At 35.7% G+C, this 17696-nt stretch overlaps 1 protein-coding gene across 2 annotated transcripts in view; it reads left to right on the forward strand.

Annotated features, from left to right (window-relative positions):
* LOC113398808 (bumetanide-sensitive sodium-(potassium)-chloride cotransporter) overlaps positions 1 to 15060 on the forward strand; it is a 28183-nt gene extending 13123 nt beyond the window's left edge. The window contains exons 4-24 of one of the 2 annotated variants that reach the window (XM_064216903.1): positions 5015 to 5177; positions 5930 to 6025; positions 6677 to 6846; positions 7222 to 7414; positions 8190 to 8329; positions 8547 to 8744; positions 9054 to 9161; positions 9316 to 9439; positions 9538 to 9659; positions 9747 to 9882; positions 10135 to 10234; positions 10661 to 10772; positions 11348 to 11482; positions 11906 to 12012; positions 12439 to 12578; positions 12719 to 12781; positions 13167 to 13260; positions 13360 to 13490; positions 13989 to 14103; positions 14372 to 14520; positions 14602 to 15060. In XM_064216903.1, coding sequence (XP_064072973.1) covers positions 5015 to 5177; positions 5930 to 6025; positions 6677 to 6846; positions 7222 to 7414; positions 8190 to 8329; positions 8547 to 8744; positions 9054 to 9161; positions 9316 to 9439; positions 9538 to 9659; positions 9747 to 9882; positions 10135 to 10234; positions 10661 to 10772; positions 11348 to 11482; positions 11906 to 12012; positions 12439 to 12578; positions 12719 to 12781; positions 13167 to 13260; positions 13360 to 13490; positions 13989 to 14103; positions 14372 to 14520; positions 14602 to 14846 — 2841 coding nt within the window. In that variant the 3' untranslated portion in view covers positions 14847 to 15060. The remainder of the gene's footprint in view (positions 1 to 5014; positions 5178 to 5929; positions 6026 to 6676; positions 6847 to 7221; positions 7415 to 8189; positions 8330 to 8546; positions 8745 to 9053; positions 9162 to 9315; positions 9440 to 9537; positions 9660 to 9746; positions 9883 to 10134; positions 10235 to 10660; positions 10773 to 11347; positions 11483 to 11905; positions 12013 to 12438; positions 12579 to 12718; positions 12782 to 13166; positions 13261 to 13359; positions 13491 to 13988; positions 14104 to 14371; positions 14521 to 14601) is intronic. The other variant, XM_064216904.1, reaches the window with a different exon arrangement.
* Positions 15061 to 17696: the final 2636 nt, after the last annotated feature.

Consider the following 17696-nt stretch of genomic DNA (forward strand, 5'->3'; position numbering starts at 1 on the left):
TTTAGGAAGTTTTGGACCCGTAAAGCAAAATCGACTCTTACTTTTTCGTCGACCAGTATGTCTACGGAGGATAATTCGACCTAGATGAGATAGCTAGGTGTTCGTACCGCAATACGCTTGGTTGGATCGCCTGACGCGTTAGTGATTGTTGTTGTACTGTTTGTTATTTGTATTCAATATCAAGGACAATAAAAAACTTGAATATCATTCATGCGAAGTTATAGTTTTCTGCAAGTGTATGGATTATAACACACGGAGCAATACTACGACGCAGTCACTCGTTTCGACACACTTGTTTACTAATTAAACACAGGTACGACGATCGTAATTGCGACTTCTGTTCAATTAATCGTTCGTGGGTCGGGTCAAAAGGTACATGAGGTCAATCATGGGTAGAGTTTAATTCACGTATTACGGTATACGGCTATGTAGTTTTGTGATTGAATGAAAAATATTATCATGTATAATTAAGTAGGCGTCATTTTACTTAGATATCTTTTTTAGCTTAGATTATTTGTTATGGTGTACTCGTAATTATAGCAAACGACTGCGTTTTTTAAACGTCAGCGTTGGAATGAAATTGGCTGCAACGGAAATCATTACTATTAGATGTAAAATTATTTACTCGTTTAATTTATAACATACATATTTGGTTTTAAATAAATTAAGGTTAAATAAATGCAATTATTTTACTATACTAAACGATATCTTTGGGTGCTTTGTTATCTTTATGTTAGCATTGGTCACACAAGTCTTTTTCTCTCTCTCGGCGCTGACGTCATGAATATTTCATTAAATTATGACTTATTTAAATGTGGCGATGTATAATTTCTAAGACTGTTCATCTTTAGTTTCTGTTTGATTAACTGAATTGATTAATTGAACAAAGTTTTATTTTATAAATATGTACTAATATTATAGTCATCTGATGTGTTGTGTTATGTCCCTCTGATCTATTTCGGATGTATATTTGATGATCATTTCATCAAGAGTGACTAGTCAACTACATAGGACATAAAATTACAGAGCAAAACTATTAAACGCAGCCTTAGAAGCTAGGCAACAGACCATCGAGGCAGTTGCTTAGTGTACTGACCAAGAAAATTATAACGTTATAGAATACATATATTATTACGTAACATTATTTAAACTGTAATTATTTTCTGCGTCAAGTATTTGAAACCCGTATAAGGACGTATAAAGTATTAGATACCCGCTGCAATTCTACTAATAAGTTGTCATGTTATCGCAGTCTATTCGAAACGTAATCGTTACCCTTTTCTATTCTACTAACTATTCTCGGAATAGAATCGGGAACGAACTGTCTTAAGCACAACAAGAGCCCGGGTACAAGCAGTTTTTTTTTCATCTAAAAATAAAGATTTTAATAGACCAATAATTGACATTATCATCGGTCCGTTTTTTGCACCTTGGATTAATATGCTTGATAAAAACGCGTCATGAAAAAAGAAAAAACTCAAAAGTAAAATCAAAAACTTTTGTAATGACAAATAAAAATAACACTTTGCTATTGCTATATGCTATAAATATAAATTGTCTAGGAATATGTTTTATTCATTGAATGTATAATTAATGTTTTGCCATTTATATGACGTTCTTAATGTATACAAAACATTTGATTGCGTTTTGTAATTGCGACTTTTAAAATAAAATAAATAGTTTTATCAACAATGATTATAATATATATTATTTATTAGATAAAATTACACATAATTCTTTATTAATATAATTGCCTTAACACATTTTTCGTAGTTAAAACGTTTACCAAATTTTCATGGTAATCTGTTCAACGGTATAGAAGTTGATGTGCACTGCGCCTAATACGTGATTTATGACAAAGAAGATAGTTTAAAAATATTCGTCATAAAAAAATACGTATGGGCCAAATTATATGGTAATCGGTCAACCGATGTCGAAGACTATCAATCTCAAACATATATCAATGTCCAATGACATGTCTATACTAATATTATAAATGCGAAAGTAACTCTGTCTGTATGCCTGTTTGTTACTTTTTAACGGCAAAACCAAGAAACCGAATTTTAAGTAATTTAATATGAAGCAAGCTTGTACCCTTCGGAAGGACATCATTTTTATGCTCAACACCAGGCCACCTATCCCTAAAACGCAAGCGAAGCCGTGGGCGACTGGAAGCATTATATAAAAGGTAAAATATATAAATTAGATTACACTTAGTATGAAGTGGGTATGACACGTTCTCGTCGGATGCGCTGGCGTTATCAAAGTTGCGCTCAGTTCTTCGTCTCGTAGTTAAACCATGATAAATACTATATTTAATAAGGCCTCATTAATTGAGGTCGTCGTAGGTCGGTCCCCCCCGAGCAAAGCAAGTAAGTGTATATTATACGAATGCATACTTTCAACTATGACTAATCGACTGACTAAACGCTGCTTATTATTCTATAAATATCAAAATATTTTGTGGCATTAACTCACGTGGAATTTACCGTATATTAATTTTATTATGAAAATAGAGAGGAAAATGCGATTACGGCGAATGAAATCAAAGCTAAGACGCAGGTACTAGCATATACATTATACGTATATATAATTAATACTGTGCTATTGACACGCACTCAGCACGTGTACGGTACTACACTAGTAGCAGGAATTTGTTATAAACTTTAGCTTATTTACTTTCTATATATATAAAATAGATTGCATACCTCTAAATATGTTCTATAATCTATCTAACACGTGAAACTATAAGGTGCCGTGATATAAATATTTCTGTCAACCGGATAAGTAGGTTTTGTGTGAGCCAAGAAAAATAAATAATCGAATTAACCTTTATCTTTATTTTATTTATTATGATTATAACATAATATTAAGTTGCTTTAATTTATTTTTATCTTGATAAAGTTATTATATGAGCAGTTCTTAAAAAATATATAAAAGATTATTTACATTTACATTTGGAGACGTGCTATTTCTTATCTTAATTATTTAATACGTAATTGAATTGCATATATCAGGTCAATTTCCATTTATGAAAATATTCAAGTATCTGACCCGTATCGGCCACGTCGGCTATTCTCAACCGAGGCAAGCCAACTGCGCAGAATATATTATATTATAATACTTAGGGGTATGATCCAGCACAGGTGCACTCTGATCAATTCGCCGCGATCGTAGAGTGATCAGGCGCAGGGCCAAAAGCTTTACGTGCTTTTCAAGAAGCGTAACTCTGCCAATTTCCTTAATCGGTGCTACAAAAGAATCGAATAAAATCAAATTCCAGTATTCAATATAGAAGTATTATACTTACATATTGACTTTCAAATTAAACATGTACGTTGAATCTGAGAAACATTATCGTATAGGGCTAGGACGAAACTTTCTAGTTACCTTTTTCCACTAATGAAATTAATAGTAATAGGTAATTAGGGCAAATAATAATGATGTATATTATCGAGTACCTTTCATCGAGTAATAAGGTTTATTGGTCAATGTTTTTTAAACTACATATAAAATATTATTAGAAGGGTAAATTTTGGAACGATGAATTGACTTTGCGGAGACGTAAACTTGCTAAGAGAAAGTATTTTGTTTATACAATGAGGTCGCTATCATCAAAATAATGGTTATCTTTGGGAATATATAATATTGTTTTTTGGAGTAAAGGTAAACTAAATACAGAGTTTCAGATTTCTCAAAGTTAATACATCCTTCCTCGGACACGGTATTCGTTTCTATAATAAGATTCCACGGCTATTTTTAACTTGGGCAATTAAAAAAAATTAAATGTCATGTCAAAAAACATTGATAAATACGGCATATTACTCAATACTATATTATATTAATATAAATTTAAACGTACTTTATTGACATACTCTATGATTAAAATGGTGGAAAAGTACTGAGTTCCTTGCCGGTTCTTCTCGGTAAAATCTACTTTCTGAGCCAGTGGTTAACATTTAATTCAACATTGTATCATGACGATTCGAAAGTATTTTTATGTACCCACTTGAATAAAGAATATTTTAATTTTGAACGTATTGTGATGTTACGCATGCTAGGTGTTAGTCAGTTTGTAATAAATGTAAATAGGAACAACACATCCTAGTAAAATTTCAATGCGGATGAGTAGGATTTACAATAAACCTTGATTTAATTTTATATGCGTGTTTGCTTTTAAAAAAATAACTAATAATTCATTAATTTGAATAAATATAAAGAACTCGAAAATAACTCAAATATTCTTAGCAATGACTGCGATATTTGTCACATTCTTGTGTTTGATAAAAAATAACTCAATGTCAGTATAACGGGATTATTTAGGATTGATGTCTAGAAAATCTCTAACGTCAGCGTTCGTGGTCGCTCACGTTCAGCCCTGACTATGAAAAAGATTACGTTTTATGCAACCGAGCAAATCTCTTTATTGCTGATTTAGTACAACACTTATTTATTAAATCAAGCGATAATAATCCACCTGAAATATGATCATAGTTAGAGCAACCGGTAGAAAAATAGTTCATTATTATAAGCTAGTTTGTATCTATTCTTTAAAAATGATTTAGAAAGTGGGTATGTTTAATATAAAACACCATCACAATCACAGAATAAATAATGAACTAAGTATGTATGAAATAGCAATGTTTGTATGTAATATTTATGAAAATATTTTACACACAGTATCGTTGGATAGATATAGCAATATTTTTTTAAATAGTTTGTTTAAAGTGGAATGATTTGCCATTTTGTTTTATAGAAATTAACTGGTAATGTTTTACTTGACGATAATATTCTACATAAAAGGATAATTTACAAGTTACAAGACTTAAAAAGTGTTGGTGGCAAAATAGTGTAATAATTTTAGTTGTCAACGAAATGTGTATATTTTTTTTTAATAGTTGCCGTCTTTCAAATAGCAGAACGCGCAGAAGTCACCGAAAATTCATAAAATGAAAACATTCATCGAATATATATTATTTGCAAATATTTTATGTCCCATTATTTCTATTCGTAGCCAGGTCAAACCCTAGAAAAGGATGGACATGGCGCGCCCGTGATGCCGTCGCCTAACGTGAAGTTTGGTTGGATAAAGGGCGTCCTTATGAGATGTCTCCTCAACATTTGGGGGGTTATGCTCTTCTTGCGGTTGTCCTGGGTTGTTGGGCAAGCTGGAATAGGTAAGTCATTACTTATTTAATACAGATATTTGAACGATACTCCACATTACAAAATCACAAAAGATCACAATGAAGTGAAATTTTACAGTAACTATTTTTGTTATGTTTTAATTATTATTTATGTACTTCATTCTTGTTTACTGTTTAAAAATGCAATAAAATAAAAACACGTTAAACAGATAAATGTTTCGAATAGAAAATAAATTGTCCTTGCTCGCAATAGTCATTAGCGTATGCCACAGCCAGACATTCGTAATGTGACATTCAACGCTCCAGACATTGGTACCTTTAAGCATTTCAAGTATGTGTCAATTACAAAAAGTGTATCGTCATAATTTTGGTCGGCACCACCCACTCCAAACGTTAGTGCTTTGTATTGCTTTGTTCCGGTTTAAAGGGTCACTGAGCCAGTGAAATTATATGATCAAGCGAAATGACATCGTCAGATCACACGGTTGGCGGAAAGTTTATAAGTGGTCTTGCAGTATTCAAGCAATAAACACTTATGCAAGAAATACTTCTTGTAATGCTTTCCCGAGCCCAATGACTCGTCTATCTTACTACTGTGATCATTTTCGTTGCCCTTGATGCCTGAAATGTATATCGACCCTTAGACCGTTTTCAATTGTATCGATTGAATAGAGAGTTCTAGAAACAAAATACTCATATGAAATCAGTAATTTTAAATGAAATTATTAATATATAAAATAAATAATACGAAAAAGCAATTTTGTAATTATTTTTATTGGCAGCGCAGGCATCGCTTTTAATTGTGACGACATCCGTCGTGACGACAATCACAGCTCTGTCGATGTCCGCCATAAGTACGAATGGCGTCATCAAAGGAGGTAATAATTATCCTTATCCTATTCATTGCATAAGGTAGATCAAAGCTTAGGTTAGATTTAATATCACAAAAATATATATATATAAATATTAAATTCTCCGATTCAGCGAGTCAAAGTAAATCGTTACTTTTTTACTTATTCTAATTCGTTTATAGGTAATTCTACCAAACAAATATGTCAAGTGATCAACAGAGAGATGGTATACACTAAAGTTAATCTTGAAATGATCAATCGACATTGTAAAACTTCCTAAATAAAAAAACAAATGCTCTTAGATAAGAATTGTCATATTTCTATTATGTTGCTAGTTTCCCTGTCAATAAATGGTAAATATAAATAACTGAGAATAGCAAAGTTAGAAATCACGTTAATAATAAAATTGTCCGATGCATTTCCGCGAAACCAGCAGGATCGCCGATAAACCTTCGCGATTGTTCCTTGTTATCGCACTATCGCCTCGTGTTTTAAATTCTATAAGATCCAAATTTTCACTTAGATAACTATTTTTATATTTTGAACGAAAAAAATGTGAAAAATATTTAATAGACACGATACAATCGTATTAACTATCAAATATATTACCTTTTTTTTTGCTAAAACGAAGGGACTAAAATAACAAGTCTGACAACATTTTACAAACTTCCGAATCAGGTGGCACATATTATATGATATCGAGATCTCTCGGGCCGGAGTTCGGAGGCTCAATAGGCCTCATATTCTCGATGGCGAATGCCGTAGCGTGCGCGATGTACGTCGTGGGCTTCGGAGAGTCACTCATCACGCTCATACCAGAGTCAGCGTACATGGTCAGCAAAAGTTGGGTAAGAGAAATGCTTTAAATATAAAATGTTCTTAATATTTTTTTGATTTTGATAATTTAAAAAAAATAATAAATGCTACGTTATAAACTTTTGCCCAAACTTTTTGGAACCAATTTTACGAAGTCATAAAATTTACTTTATACGAGATGTATGTATTTTAGATGACTTGTACCTTAAACAATCGTCGTAGCATCTAATCCATTAAATTATAACTTAAGTTCATTGAAATGTCATTAAAAATAAAACAACTACGTGATTTGGTACTTTTTGGTAAAAATGGATTCAATGTCTAGTTTAATTTCTAAGATATTTTAGGATAGTTTTAAAATACGTAATTCAACAAATGTCAGTACGAGTGGTATTAAATGTTTACAGGACCAAGCAATCTACGGTTGCATAACCATAGTACTACTTACCGGTATCGTGATAGTGGGAATGGAGTGGGAAGCGAAAGCCCAGATAGTGTTGCTGGTGATCTTGTTGGCTGCTATCGCCGATTTCTGCATCGGAACCATCATTGGCCCAAAGTCGGATCTTGAGGTCGCACAGGGCTTTGTGGGGTATAACAGTGAGTCATTGTAACTATATTTCATTTTAACACATAGCGTAAACTATATTGGGGTATCTTAATACAACGTCGATTTTTATTAGAAACAAAATATTATTGTTTCGAAATTATTCAACTTCAATATATATAATTACCATTCTTACACACACACCTTGAGAATGAAATGATCGCCTCCAGGCTGTTTCAAATAACTAAAATATAATTATTATTGTACATGCAAAATGGAAAAAAAAAAAATATCCCGCTGAGTTTCTTTCGCCGGTTCTTCTCAGGTCCGAGGTGCTAAATTCCGAACCGGTGGTAGATTTTTGACAATCAATAAGCAAGTGTAAACACTTCTATATTGAATAAAGATTTTTGATTTGATTTGATTTATGGACGTACTTTCTCCATATTTTTTACAAGTTTTAAATGTCTCTATGATGAATGGAATTGACTTTAAATTAATATAACCTTTGAGATAGTATTATACTATACGATCAATTAGATTATACCTCATTTGACACTTTCGGTGACAGCACTTGCTTATAGACGTCATAACAATTACTTTGCTACCTTGTCTAGGGCACTGTCTTCAAAATTGTTTATCGTAAAATTGTTTATTAGTAAAACCAACTCACACAATATAGTACATCGGAAAGAGACATGCATACGTCACAATTCTATGATCAGATATTTTACTGGTAATACAACTATCATAAATCCTGAGGGTCCCATAGAATCTATTTAATAGCATGTCCAGGTTTATTAAAGAAACTCTTATTTGTTTCGCCAGTGACGATTCTAAAGCGAAACCTCGGGCCTGACTACAGAACCTTTGAGGGTGTCGAACACAATTTCTTTTCCGTATTTTCAATATTCTTCCCCGCTGCTACTGGTATATTGGCTGGCGCCAACATATCTGGAGATTTAAAGGTAAGATTTTCAGGAACCTGTTCGGCTATTTCCATTTAACAGTTAGGTTTCGTATAAATTAACTTTTGATCTATGTAAAAATAATAAGCAGTATTAAAAAGTCTCTTAAAATACATCTGCAGCTCTGTATAAACATTTTACCAAAATGATTTGGCTTTAATTAATTTTAGCAACCTGAAACCTGTTGTTCATAAAATATAATCAAATTTTCTTCAAGGATCCCCAAAAATCAATTCCAAGAGGAACTCTCCTAGCAATTCTCCTGACTACGATATCGTATTTGTTAATCGCTCTCCTCGCTGGATGGACTGTGCTAAGAGATGCCTCCGGTGATTTAGCCGACGTGGCCGGATGGACTATGGACCAGTGCAAGACCAACGGCACTTGTGGGTACGGGCTGCACAACAGCAACGACGTAAGTGTTCTGAAAATAATTTGTCTAAAAATGACTTAAACCCTTTATAAAATAGAGTACATCAATTATCATCCAAGCGAGACTTGCTTACTCGTATCATATCACTGTTGATAATATTTGAACTGATTAATTAGTGGATCAGGCGCTCATCTAGTTTCGTTTCGCCACTGCTGACCTGGGCGACCTTTTTCAAAGTTAGCTCGGTACACAATAATACTTAAAAAGTTCAAATGTCTGTGAAAACTTAATTTTTTTCGTCGAAGTTTAGCATTTGATCAATACAACAAAATTTGTAATCTGATCGCGCAGGTAATCCGTCTCGTCTCGGCGTTTGGTCCTCTGATATACGGCGGATGTTTTGCTGCTACACTTTCTTCAGCATTGGCTTCCTTAGTATCGGCACCAAAAGTGTTTCAGGTATTATATAATAACTCGCTTCTTTCTCAAACAAAACTGTTTACGATTTGACTATAAATCAGATTACTCATCTTGGATGATATTAATTATGCGTAAAGTATCCCTCACGTCATATTTATTTAATAATTTATGTAATAATTGCTTAATTTCCCAGGCTCTATGTCAAGACAAGTTATACCCATGTCTGGACTTCTTCGCTAAAGGCTATGGACCAAATAACGAACCTGTACGAGGCTACGCGCTAACATTCGTAATCGCAGTCAGCTTTATACTTATGGGTGAGTGACGATTACAAACGGAGTTCAATTAATCAAACAATATACGATCAAGTGATCACTCGACGTTGACTTGACGTTTGTGTTCCCGGCGGTTTCAGGTGGATTAAACCAGATAGCGCCGCTAATCTCCAACTTCTTCCTGGCCGCGTACGCGCTCATCAACTTCGCCACGTTCCACGCGAGCCTCGCCCGCCCCGTCGGCTGGAGGCCCACTTTCAGGGTACGTCACGTGGTAGTCTTCACAGAACTGCAGCACTATCGGCGTCTGCCAGTGTAATATATGTTCGGAGGAACCGTGTCGTTGCAGCTGTACAACATGTGGCTGTCGCTGCTGGGCGCGCTGGTGTGCGTGGCGATCATGTTCGTGGTGTCGTGGGCGACGGCGCTGCTGACGCTGGCCGGCCTGCTGGCGCTCTACCTGCTCGTGTCGTACCGCGGGCCCGGTGCGCTATGCATTACTATGTTACTTACGCTTGCGCTCGGAGGGCTCAGCTTTGTAGTTATTTTATTCTTATTTATCATTATTTTATGATATTACTCTCATATTATTATTATTTTTCCTTGAAAGTGAGCGAGTTGAGAGTTAATAAAGGTTAAGTCGTTTTGAGCACCGATGTTAATATATATTTTTTAATACTATTTATGTCTCTGGTGATTGTGTCCGCAGCATATAAACCTAATCGCTTCATGTGCAGATGTGAACTGGGGGTCCACGACGCAGGCGCAGACGTACAAGTCTGCGCTAGCTGGCGTGCAGCAACTCAACAGGGTTACAGAGCATGTTAAGAACTATAGGTAATATGTAATAATATTATTTTATTAATAATTAATGTTGAAACTGATGATTAGTATAAAAAAATATTCAATTACTCAACTAAATGCACAAGGCACATTACATCTTAGTCCCCATGGTTGGTGACGCATTGGTCTTGTAAGGAATGTATAATATTTATTTCGACGCCAATGCCTATGGGGATGGTGAACACTTACTAAATAACAATAAAATGTATAATACTCGTTATATTATATTATATTATATTATATTATATTATATTATATTATATTATATTATATTATATTATATTATATTATATTATATTATATTATATTATATTATATTATATTATATTATATTATATTATATTATATTATATTATATTATATTATATTATATTAATATTGATATACATATTGATAACTGATCTGACTTATTTGTCATAGGCCTCAGATACTTGTTCTAACTGGTTTTCCTGGTGAGAGACCGCTCCTGACCGACTTTGCTTATCTCCTCACTAAGGGACTCTCTCTGATGTTATGTGGACATATTATGCAGGTAACTTAATACGTATCCGACGGCGATTCCCGAATGTTCAATTGCTAATTGCTAGAAAGTGTGTGTTAGATGTTAATAATTAAATTGTTTTTTATTTTAATATATTTCGTGAAGCATTTTCGTTTAATCAAGTTTCAAAGCACAACTATCCTAAAGAAGTTTCACTTCAAAGCGATAACAAGGATATCGCCAACTTCAAAGTATGATGAAATAAAATACATTAAATAATTATCACCATGTACGTACTGAGAATTTCTTGTCGGTTCGTCTCGATAGAAATCGTCATAGCGAACCAGCGGTAACTTTAAATATTGTTTAATTTTCGAAAGAGGTGATCGAAAAGTACTCGGAAGCGCCTACTCGGATAAAGGATATCTGGTTCGTTATTTACATTGCCTTTTGTATTCATGTTTTCAGTACAGTATAACATACAAATACGATCACTAATTTAAGAGGTCCTGATGATTTATTTATAATAAAGAAAATGAGATAAATATTATATAAATTGACTAATTATCATGTGGCAACCCTACCGAACATCGGGCGCTACATGTGTGTGCGTGTGTGTGTGGCAGCGCGCGCCCAGCCACCGCACGCGCGAGGCGCTGGCGGGCCGCGCGACGCAGTGGCTGAGTCGGCGCCGCGTCAAGGCCTTCTACTCGCTCGTGGACGACGCCAGCTTCAAGGACGGCGCCAGCGCGCTCATACAGGTGCCCACTGACACTAACGCACTCGTATTCCAATTACGTTACAATTCTCTTTGCACTCTACATTGTCACTGTGGTCACGGCATAGAAATTTGCCATTTCTTTTTTTTAATGGCACCGCCAAAAAGTGGAATTCTCTACCAGCACACGTGTTCCCCTGCTCTTGTAATCTGAGTTCCTTCAAACGAGGCGTAAAGAGGCATCTTGCTTTCGTTCTTACTGACTGTACTGGACGTCTTCGCGTTTGGACTCCACTACCACTTACTATACTACCCGGTTAATATAAAAAAAAGAACTGCAGCCTTTTATGCTAGTCCCTAGACAATTTTGACGATATAATATGAGCTTATCTTAAAGAGACGCCTCGTATTATGAGTCAATCGCTGTTGATATTCTTTGATATTTTAAACGTTCTATTCTCTCCAGGCGAGCGGTGTCGGTAAATTGAGGCCTAACATTCTGATGATGGGCTTCAAGGAGGACTGGAGAACGTGTGACCGTTCGGAGCTGGTGGACTATGTGGAGGTGATGCAGTAAGTACTGACCTCACTTTCAATCGCTTCGAGTGACTAATTGTGACACTTAATTTATATACACTTATGTATCGAATAAAATTCTAACACGTGATGCCACACTTCAGCACGCACTGTAAATAGGCTCAACACCTACTCATTAAGAGGAGAGGACATGTTTGCCCAGCCGAGGGACACTAAACGCTCGAACTTTTACTTCAGTATTACATATATAAAGAAAACCATTACATATACAAACGCTTTTCTTTCGATAGTTGTTTGCGTCAAATATAATTCATGTTTAAAGTATAATCTCTGGATATATAAAATCTTTAACACTATCGAAAGGAACGAAGAAGAACCAGGCGTTTGTATATTTAATGCTTGTTTTTTACATATATTCGAATTCGTCGACGTCGGTGTTAATATACGTCCGTGCACCCCCAGCAAGGCGCTGGACGTGCACATGGCGCTGGCGCTGCTGCGCGTGGAGGGCGGGCTGTACTCCTGCGACGCGCTGGACGACGACCTGCACGCGTGTCTGCGCGCCGCCGCGCCCGGGGCGTCCGGTGCGTCCGGTGCGTCCGGTGCGTCATTTGTGCTTTGGTTAACAGTTAATCTAGGGAGTCGTTTATTTTTACAATTTATTTTAAACTATATAAGTTTTAAAACTGTCACTTTATACGGGAATAATTAAGATTGCTAAATATGTAACTTTATTTTGTAGGTTCGATGGGTGATAGTATCAAACTGTCGAAATCTACAGAATCCTTGAACTCCCAGTCTAGAGGTAAGATTCTGCACACACTAGAAATTATGAAAAATCGAAAAGTACACATTTTCTTTGTTTTTATTATAAAAATTAGCTTGCTTCTATTCGAGCTCGACCCTGAGCATTTTTGGGACTACTTGGAGGTTTTTACGACTACTTGTCTGCCGGCCGTAAAGTTTCCTGGGATTATTTTAGCTGGGTGGTTTTTGGTAACAATGCTATTCGTTATCCGACTGTAGCGCTATGTGCTCGATTGATCTCTTAGTGTGATAATAAGAAATATACATAGCAAACGTATGTTAGATAATCTTACGCGCGGAACTATTGCGCTGTTAATAATCTCATTAACAGCGCAATAGTTCCTTGTAAATTTACTTTACCGCTCGCTTCTTACGTTTTTCAGATAGCAGTATGTCAGACGTGTCCATAATGTCCGGTGAGTTGACCGGCGTTTCTCCCGACCCCGGAGCCGTGAGGACTCGCAAGAACAAGGCGAGGTAATGTTTCGTGACGACATCGTTTTCCCTGTTGTATGACATAAATGCCCTCGGTGCTGGATATGAGATCGCTTCGGCTCACGCTGTCCGTGTGCGCAGCCGGCTGGGCGCGGCGGTGCGGCGGCTGGGCGCGGCGCGCGCGCGGCGGGCCTCGTCGCTCACGTCGCTGGAGCGCTTCACGCGCCGCCGCGCCGGCACCGTCGACGTGTGGTGGCTGTACGACGACGGCGGTGAGCGCGCACCTCATTTTACGCTTACCCGTCACGGTTGCATGCGCGGGCGCTCCCCTGTGGAATGGTACCCCTGTTTAGTGGCCCGGTGTGCATGGGCGCACCGGGCGCTCTGGGCACCGGCGGTCCCACATCCTGCCAAAAAAAATCAGGATCAGGAGTCATCGATGAGGGGAAGTCCTGAGTACTATTATTTTACTTAAATTAATCTTTGAAGATGAGATTTACATTCCGGGTGGATACGATGGTGAAACTTTAAACTATTCAATATACTGTAAGTTGGTGGGGCCAGTCATTAGATATTCTTATCGCAAAACTGTATATAGGTGTGCAGTACAGGTACAAGAGACAACAACTTAGATCTCATTATAATAGCGCACGTAAAATGTTAGAAATAGTTTATCCTTTGGGCAGTGTCAATGTATATCTAAGGTATAATTTGAGACAAGATGCAGAGCAGAGACGGCAGTGTACGTGATCGCGTGGTCTCCCCGACAGGCCTGACGCTGCTGCTGCCGTACATCCTGTCGACGCGGCGCGCGTGGTCGTCGTGTCCGCTGCGCGTGTTCACGCTGGCCAACCGGCACACCGAGCTCGAGATCGAGGAGCGGAAGTGAGTCGTGCGAGAGACTTCTGGTTGATTCTTTATTTAATTAACAACAATCGAAAGTGTTTCGCTTATATTTATTATTTCTTGTAATATATTTATTCGTTGGTGAGTAACACCCAAGCTTAATTTACTATTACGTTATAGGACTAGACATGTCTGTGTATTATGATAATTAAATTCTGTTGTAATTTTGTACTCATGTGCAATTTTTATATGATTTGCTGTAAAATATTTTCAAAGAATCTAAAGCTATAAAATATATATATTTCAGCATGGCATCTCTACTGTCGAAGTTCCGCATAGATTATTCAGCGCTGAAGATGATATCAGACGTCACAAAGAAACCAAAAGATTCAACGTTAGCGTATTTCGAGGACTTGATCGCCCCCTTCAGGGCGTCGGATGATACCAATGACAACAGTAAGTAAACCGACAGTAACGAGTAAGGATCACGCTTCGTCCTCGAGAAGCATAAGTATCTAATCCTTTCGGCCTCGGCAGTGAGCATCACGGAGGCGGACGTGCTGGCGGCGCGCTCGCGCACGCACCGCTACCTGCGCGTGCGCGAGCTCATCGGCGAGCACTCGTCCAGCGCGCGCCTGGTGTGCGTGACGCAGCCCATGCCGCGCCGCCGCGGCCTGCCGCCCGCGCTGTACGCCGCGTGGCTGGCCGCGCTGGCCACGGCCGCGCCGCGCGTGCTGCTCGTGCGCGGCAACCACGCCGCCGTGCTCACCTTCTACTCCTAGAGCGCGCGGGGGCGGCCTTAGTAGTTCCGACCTAAAATACCTAGTAAATAAGGTGGAAAGTTGCCTATTTTCTTTAAAGCGAAGTAATGCACGGAAACAACTACGATAACCGTATTTTAAGTAATCGCACTACGTAAATAAATATTTAACAAATTATACAGTAAATAAAAGGAGAATGAACTAAAATGGATTAATTGAATTACAATCGTCAAGTGACTGTATTTAAAAATATTTGTGACTATACTATAAGTATTTTAACTTTAAATATGATGACCTCACGTGACCGATGATCGACGTTATTATAGACGCTCGCAGAGAAAGGAATGAGGGGGAGGGGAATTTATATGATAGCGCGATACTTGAGGCCCAATGGCAACGGAATTGTACTTGAGACCGTCCGTGAGACTTCTTCCGGCGTCACTGTCGCCTTCCGTTTGCCGCGAACGTGTCTCAGCCTTGGGAATACCTACCACATGTCGACGACGTTGTGCGATTGATTAAAAAAACGTTTTACTTGAAAGATAAAAGTTGACACGAATATGTCTAATAATATGGAGATGGAATAAAGACATTATATTATTAATTGTATTAACAATTATGTGATACTCACTACACGCAACGGTCGCGTCGTGATCATTATTTTTGTTATTTTAAAGAAATAAACGACGGCAGTTACAAATTGATACTAAATACTTGTATAACCGCATTATATATAACACAAGTTACCAGTGACGTAAAGAAAAATATACAATAGACTATGTTATGTGAATAAATAGTATATGTTTGTATGTTGATATAAACTTCTCACATTATCATATAACAAATATGTAACATTGTTAAAAAGTCATTTATCTAATACAAACTATGTATAAACTATGTTAACCAAGTTGACAAATCTAAAAGTGAGTTTATAATAAATAAAAGAAGAACAGTTAAAAGTAATTAAAATTATTGACTGTTGTCATTAAAACTTTTTTAACATTCTGTAATGCAAATATAACTCTTATATAATGATAGTTTGATTATATATACGAGTTTCTTTCCTCTAACAATTTTGACACACCATTTTCTAGCATGCAAAGTTTGTCACTAAATACGCATATTTTTAGTGACAAACTTTTTATGAATATATCATTGAATGTGCATTACTTATAATGTTCCTTTATTATTAATGTATTGTTATAATAGTGATGTAATGTATAATATTTTATGTTTTCTCTCAATAATTAACTTTTGCGTGACTGAACCGACATTCCGTTAGCCTGAAAGTACAAATTAATATGTATGCTGTATATTGAACACGCTACATACACGCTATTGTCACCTTAACGTGAAATGCATAAGATTGATAATTTGATGTATTTTTTAAGATTCTTCCTAGATGTTTTCCTTTTTGGAGTGTTTTAAAGTTGGTGTTTTAAATGTGCCTAATAAAGCAAGACTTAAACGAAATTTGATAAAATTATTTTGGATTAGCTGATTCTGTAAAATTAGATCACTAAGGGTTTTTCGAAACATTTTTCACGAAAATAACGATTCTTTGAAATTTTTCAACATATTGCTATTGCAATTTTTAAGAATTTGACTAAGTCTAATCTTTTATATGAATCGTTAACTATTTTTGCTATAAAATATATATATTATATATTTAAAGTTTTCAATTTTGATATATATATATTTCCTTGGAATATTTTTTGTGTCGATTATATTATAGCGTTATAAATATTTTTGTATTAAGTATGGTAAGTATGGAAGAAGTAAAATTGTATTTTACAATAGTAATACTACGAAAATACTTTTTAAATTTTCTTTTTCGTTATCTAAATATATCTGACATTATTCGAATAAGATTTTTGTTTTAATGATAAATTAAAGTTCCAAGTCAATGTTTAATTTCTTTATTTATTAAATAATTTATTCTACTTATCGCCTGAGTGAAGAAAAAAACTTATATCGGAAGATACGGCGTTTCGTCGGTTTATCCGCTTTTTGATTAAGACTATTGGCGTGACAAGCGTGAATTTCAATTTCAATTTTTATATTAATCTTATAATGCAATCATGATGCAAATCAAAATATCGTTCAATAATTCGCTTAGCTATTTATTGACACATAAAGTATTCCATACTTGTGGTGTTTTATGATATGAATTGGAAACGTTTTTGCGTGTGTGTGAATGTGTGATTTATTTGAATTTTTTGATTAAATAAATTTTTGTTTATGACAAATTTATACACATAAATATTGTAAGGAAATAAAGTTTCCATAGACTTAATGTGATTCAGTAGTATTTTAAATTAACCGTGATTTTTATTATCATTTCTGAATGCGACGAATGAAGGCGTTAGTCTATGGATGCTCTATGAAATTTTTAACACTATTGTTGTCCATTTTAATGTTAACCATTTCAATTACGTATTACTGACATAATATAAAATGTTTAACATTTTAATAGTGTTACTAATTAATTTAGTAGTTAGTTTTAATTTATTAGTAATTAACATTAATTTATTGTAAATCATACAAAACTATAGTAGATTAACTACCAGCCTAATAAAAACACGTTTTGAGATGATACTGTTTCAATAAAAGCGACATTGTTAACTAAGTGTGTAATTATTAGTAAATATTATGGTATCGTAATTGCTAAAAATTTTAATTTTTTGACGATGAGCTTGGTCGCATATGTGTAGCCGTGGCTTTACGATGAATTTCAACATTGTTTCTGTTTTGCCTCTTCGTTTCTGTTTTCGGTATTATTTTACACTTATTATTAAAAATGTAGAGAATTGTCACTTTAATATAAAAATCTTGTGTTTTGAGGTTAGAATCTAATAAAACGAATTCTCA

The sequence above is a fragment of the Vanessa tameamea genome, chromosome 14 (assembly GCF_037043105.1).
Source record: "Vanessa tameamea isolate UH-Manoa-2023 chromosome 14, ilVanTame1 primary haplotype, whole genome shotgun sequence".
NCBI classification, from domain to species: Eukaryota; Metazoa; Arthropoda; class Insecta; order Lepidoptera; family Nymphalidae; genus Vanessa; species Vanessa tameamea.